At 48.7% G+C, this 5,892-nt stretch overlaps 1 protein-coding gene and 1 pseudogene across 1 annotated transcript; both read left to right on the top strand.

The window, feature by feature from the left end:
• Positions 1–963: 963 nt before the first annotated feature.
• On the top strand, positions 964–1,401 carry LOC110293569 (ubiquitin-like). The gene has a single exon (XM_021161441.1). The coding sequence runs from the start codon at positions 964–966 to the stop codon at positions 1,399–1,401; it is 438 nt and encodes a 145-aa protein (XP_021017100.1).
• A 3,935-nt stretch (positions 1,402–5,336) lies between these two features.
• LOC110292085 lies at positions 5,337–5,630 on the top strand (annotated as a pseudogene).
• Positions 5,631–5,892: the final 262 nt, after the last annotated feature.

Below are 5,892 nucleotides of genomic sequence, written 5' to 3'. Positions count from 1 at the left end.
TTCAGACACTCCAGAAGAGGGCGCCAGATCTCGTTACGGATGGTTGTGAGCCACCATGTGGTTGCTGGGATTTGAACTCTGGACCTTCGGAGGAGCAGTCGGGTGCTCTTACCCACTGAGCCATCTCACCAGCCCTAAAGCCTGCCTCTTGCTTAGTTGTTTGTTGCTTCTCTCAGAGCAGTGGTGGGCACCCTCAGGTGTCTTTCCCCATAAACCTCTTGTGAGGTTTATTGTGTGGCATGACTTGGCCATTACTTGGCTCCTGATTGCCAGGATACCTTTCCTCTCAATGCTGCTCCACCTCCACTGGGGAGACCCTACTCCTCAAAGCTGTAATACTTACAGATCCAGTACCTTTTCCTGGCCTCTGAGGGCCTCAGACGTGCACATGGTGTGCAGAAAGACATGCAACTAAAGCAGCCGTATGCATTTAGTAAAATGCAGGTGGAGATATGAACAGTGTTATGTCACAGCCAGCAAGACTGAGAACATTTGCGAGGGAGCTTAGATCTGCGGTTCTCAACCTGGGGGTCGCGATCACACCGGCAAACCTCTGTTTCCAAAAATACTGATACCAGGATTCATAGCAGTAGCAAAATTACAGTTATAAAGTGGCAACAAACTTAAATTTTTGGTTAGGGGGTCACTACAGCGTGAGGGACTGTATCAAAGGGCAGTAGGAACGTTGAGAACCACTGGCTTAGAGGGTAAAGGTGGTTTTGGCCAAACTTACTGATCAATCAGAGTTTGATCCTGGGACCCAAATGGTGGAAGAAGAAGGAGAAAACCAACTTCCACAAGTTGTCCTCAGACCTCCACGTGCCAGTCATAGCATGCATGCATCCATCCCCGCCCCCCAAATAAAAAGTTAATACAACAACAACAACAAATGGCTGGAGAGGGCCCTGTCGGCCATGCTAGGCTCTTCCTTGCCAATCCATCGTTGGTAGAGCGGCCTCCATGATGCAGATTTTTCTGAAGACCCTTATGGGGAAGGCCATCACGCTGGAGGTTGAACCCTCGGACACTATAGATAATGTAAAGGCCAAGACCCAGGATAAGGAAGGAATTCCTCCTGGTAAGCAGAGGCTGATCTTCGCTGGTAAGCAGCTGAAAGATAGCCGTACTTTGTCTGACTACAACATTCAAAAGGAGTCCACCCTTCTTCACCTTGTGTTGAGACTTCAGGGTGGTGCTAAGAAAAGGAAGAAGTCTTACACCAAAAAGAGTAAGCATAAGAAGAAGAAGGTTAAGTTGGCTGTGCTGAAATATTATAAGGTGGATGGAAATGGCAAAATCAGCCAACATCGTCGAGAGTATCCTTCTGATGAGTGTGGTGCTGGAGTTTTCAAGGGTAGCCACTTTGACAGGCATTCCTGTGGCAAGGGTTGTCTGACTTAACTGCTTCAACAAACCAGAAGACAAGTAGTTATATAAGAGGTAATAAAAAAGAAGGACCTGGGCCTGGAGAGATGGCTCAGTGGTTAAGAGCACCGACTGCTCTTCCAGAGGTCCTGAGTTCAAATACCAGCAACCACATACATGGTGGTTCACAGCCATCCGTAATGAGATCTGACACCTTCTTCTGGAGTGTCTGAAGACAGCTACAGTGTACTTACATATGACAATAAATAAATCTTTAAAAAAAAAAAAGGAAAGGAAGGAAGAGAGAGAGAGAGAGAGAAAGAAAGAAAGAAAGAAAGAAAGAAAGAAAGAAAGAAAGAAAGAAAGAAAGAAAGAAAGGCTAGAGAGATGGCTCAGTGGCTAAGAGTGTTTACTGCTCTCAAAGAGGACCTGAATTTGGTTCCTAGCACTCACTTCAGAGAGCCTATAACTGCCCGTAACTCTGGCTCTGGAGGTTCTGATACAGTTAACACATCCTGCAAATGTAAAAAGAGTCCTTTATGTGCCAATAACAATGACTCAGGTTTAAAGTTTGAACCCATATGACCTTGGGTGGGCATCTTTCCTTCCTGTAGATATTTCCTGAAACTCTCCAAACAGAAGCTGTTTACAGTTAAAGATAGCCTACCTTCCTGTATCCCTATGGGTTGGTTTCTACCTCATCAATCTTAATCTTGTCAGATGCTGCCTTGGGAACCACCCAGTGACCTCACCTAGGTTTCTTAGCAACCAAAACCCTACAACATCCTACACATGACCATTGAAAAACACCAGGCCCTGGGATACCCCCATGAGGTGCCTGGGCCCACGCTAGCTCTGTCTTATTCTTCCTTGAAAGTCCCAAACTCTTGGTCTCCGGTGTGTCTCCCATCCTCTGAGTGTCTCTCTTTCTCCCAACCCTCAGGCTTCAAATATCTCATTAAAATCTCTTTGCTTCATATTAGCTAGTCCTGAGATTCCTTTCAGCACCAGAGCCATCCATTCTGGTTTCCTTGAGTCAAGGTGCCTAAAAAACTACTCCGACTGCTGCGGGTGACAGTGGAGAGCAGGGAACAGTCTCAGGAGATGCCGCGTGTGGGGATTGATGGACACAGTGTCTCAATCGAGGCCCGAGGAACCTTATGTCTCCCGCTCTGAGCTTTGATCCAAGAGTAGTGGATATTGGTGGCTGCCATCAACATCTTGGAGACAAAGTGTCCTGGAGCTTGCAAAAAAAAAAAAAAAAAAGAGAGAGAGAGAGAGACTAAGCAGGGTTTGTTAGCTCAAACCTGCAATCTCCGCACTTGGGAAGACTGAGAGACAGGAGTATGACTGAGAATCTGCGGCCATTAGAGCAAACTTCAGGACGGCCTGTAGTACAGAGTGAGAGTCTGCATCAATACCAAACCAAACCAAACCACAATGTAACAGACTGGCCATGGTGGGCAGAGGCAGGAGGATCTCTGTGAGTTTCAGAGTCAATTCCAGGACATCCATGGCTATGCAGAGAAACTCTGTCTTGAAAAAAAGTAAAGAACAAAAACCTAAAATACAAAAAAGAAGAAGAAAAAGAAAAGAAAGGAAAAGAAAAAAGAAAAATCAGCCTCTACACCAGCCGCTTATGATTGGGTGAGCTCAGTCATGTGGTCTACCCTGGACCAATGACAGTGCCTGAAACCTCTGGAGCCCAAAGATAGGTAGGAGTGTGCCCCCCCCCCCCCATAGAGGGCTGGAGGGAGGAGGAGTTTGTTGGGAAGCCCCAAGGGGCCTGTGGATGGAGCTTTGAGAGCTAGTGACCCTTGTGGGCTGGGGCTAGGGTGGGAGGAACCTCGAGTTACACAAACAACTTAAGCAGCAAGGAGCTGCCCTGCACTCTGTGCTGTGGATCCCCGGAGGAAGTGGTTTATTTGGACTGAGGGTGGAGGTGTGTTTGCCAGAGATCCCTAGAGGCCTGAAGCCTGAAACCTGAGAAAGACATGGAGTGTAGAGCGGCAGGGGGAGTATGGGAACAGGGTCAGAGGGGACAGCTTGAGCAAAGGTCTATGGGCTTCAAACGCCAAGGCAGCGGGGAGTATAGAAGTTGACGCCAGCCTCAGAGCCAGAATTGAAGCTGGGGCGTGGCTCAGCTAGAAGCGTGCTTGCCTAGAAGCGCTGGGTTCAATCTCTAAGCACCTCATAAGACAGGGGTGTGTGCAGGAGGATCAGAAATTCAATGCCGTCTTCATTTTCAGGTGAATTTAAAGCTAGCCTGAGATATCCCGGTGAGCCTGTCTTAAAACAAGACTCGAGAGAACTTCAGTTTATATGCTAAGGGGTGTAGCCCGAAGATAGAGTACCTGCACTGCTGCGCATAAATTCCTGGGTTCTGTCATCCTTGCTGTCACCTCCATGTGAGAGGGGAGAGGGTAACAACAGGGAACATGGCTGAATAAGTCCTGTGACCGCTTTATCTACTTGGGAAAACTGTTATTCCCCATAGAGACAGGAAGGTTAGGTGATTTTTCTCAGCTACACATTGGGTGGAGCTGAGCTTCAAATCCGGGTGGCTCCAGGGGGACTCAGGTCCCCCCACCTTGGCAGTAGGAAGGAGAGAGTACTTAGTTGCTCACACCAGGCGGGGACACATCCGGTACACAAGGAAAGAACGCCCCAGTTTGTCTCTGAGAGCTGAAAAGAGGGAAGAGAGATGTGTAGGCAGATCTAAGACGCTGGAGATGTGGCTCAGAGTCGCTCATTGTTTCAGATACCAGGCCAGCAGGAGGGGGCTGTAGAGGCTCAGCCCGTGAATGTCAGCTGTGACTGGTGTGGCAGCTTGGCCTCGAGAATAGATTTTACTTGTCCTCAAGAAAAAAAAAAAACAAGAAAATTCATTGTTGACAGCCCTCTGGGGGCTGGGGTGGTGGCTCAGTGGGCAAGCACTAGGACCTGAGTTTGAATCCCCAGCATGCACATAAAAAGTCAGCCTGGTGGTGGGCACAGTGGGGACAGGTGAGTCCCTGGAGCTCATTGGCTGGCCAGCTTAGCCAATCTGTGAGCTCTGGGTGCAGGGAGAGCCGGTCTCTCAGAAAATAAGATGGAAAGCCAACAAGATGGCTTAGCAGGTAAAGACACTTGCTGCCAACCTGTATGACCTGGGTTCCACCCCCCAAAACTCGCATGGTGGAAGGAAGAACAGGCTCCTTTTGGCCTCCTCAGGGGTACCATGTCAGGTGTGTGTGCAGACACTCATGAGGAAACTTAAGGGTTCTTTGGAAAGTTGGTCGGATGGTGGTTTGCTGGGGCAAACACAAGAAGGAACATTTCGTTAAAGTGGACACAGGTGTGAAAGGCTAAGGCAGACTCGGGGAGGAACGTTTCACTGAAGCAGACACAGGAGAGAGGATGTTCTGCTAAAGCAAGCACATGAAAGGACACGTGATGAAGGAGTCTTTGCTGACAACATGAACTTATTGGTCCGCTTACATTGCATAGTTGAGCTGCATTTGTCAGGACGCCATAGAGAAAAACACAGCCAAAAACTTATAGTGTGTGCTGCAGTTTCTTGCCTCTGCTTCCGTGCACTTGGGCTGATTTGCAGAGTGATGTCAGCTGAGGCAAGGCCAGTGCCGAGTCAAGGGAGGTGTTCTTCTCCTGGTGTTCTTCCGGGTCCCCCCTGCTGACTCGAGCGGAGGCTGAGGCCTGGCTGTCTCTGCTAGGTCATGCAGCTGCTATTGCTAACCTGATTCTACTGAGCTGGACTGCTGGTGTATCTGTGAGGTGTGTGTGAGCTGTCGCTGCCTGCTAACCTATGAACTGAACTGCCAATTTCCAGACCACACAGAAGGGATTTGCTCCAAAGAACCTTTCTAAACAGGCCCACTTCCCCCCATATCCTTTCTTTCCCACTACCTCTGGTGGGTGGTAGGCTAAGATTCAGCCGGTGGTCCAGAGAGACATACCTTCCACCTTAGACCATGGCCAAATTCATCTGTCACTTTGAGGAGAAGGCACCGTCGATGGTGGCCATTGCCATGACTTACCTCGATTGGTCACATTTTGGCACTACGCCAAGGTGGAGATGGTCCCCCGCCCCAACCCCTGGTGAAATCCCTATAGCTATTCAGAGTGTGAAAAAAATAATTCAAAGTGCTAACACTGGTACCTTCAAACACCTTACAGTGAAGGAAGCTGTGCCCACTGAGGTGTGGATGTGGTTTTATATCAGAGAGATCATAGGCAAACGTGGCATTGTTCGCTATGACGTCTGAAAACCAACCTTTAACTTCCGATTTGAGTTCTTATTTGAGTGTTCTTGGACCATGTGTGACGGAACTGCTATCTGAATAAAATACTAGTTGTTGAAAAACAAAACAAAAAAAGAACCATCATTAAAAATAGGATTTGGAGCCGGGCGTGGTGGCGCACGCCTTTAATCCCAGCACTCGGGAGGCAGAGGCAGAGGCAGAGGCAGAGGCAGAGGCAGAGGCAGAGGCAGAGGGGGGGGGGGATGGGACATCATCCTCTTGGAGA

The sequence above is a fragment of the Mus caroli genome, chromosome 4 (genome assembly GCF_900094665.2).
Source record: "Mus caroli chromosome 4, CAROLI_EIJ_v1.1, whole genome shotgun sequence".
NCBI classification, from domain to species: Eukaryota; Metazoa; Chordata; class Mammalia; order Rodentia; family Muridae; genus Mus; species Mus caroli.
Note: the sequence above shows the minus strand (reverse complement) of the source record. Positions and strands in the feature narration are given on the sequence as shown.

Bases quoted from the DNA above. Each gene is read 5' to 3' on its own strand.
- LOC110293569 (XM_021161441.1), top strand. From the start codon at position 964: ATGCAGATTTTTCTGAAGACCCTTATGGGGAAGGCCATCACGCTGGAG.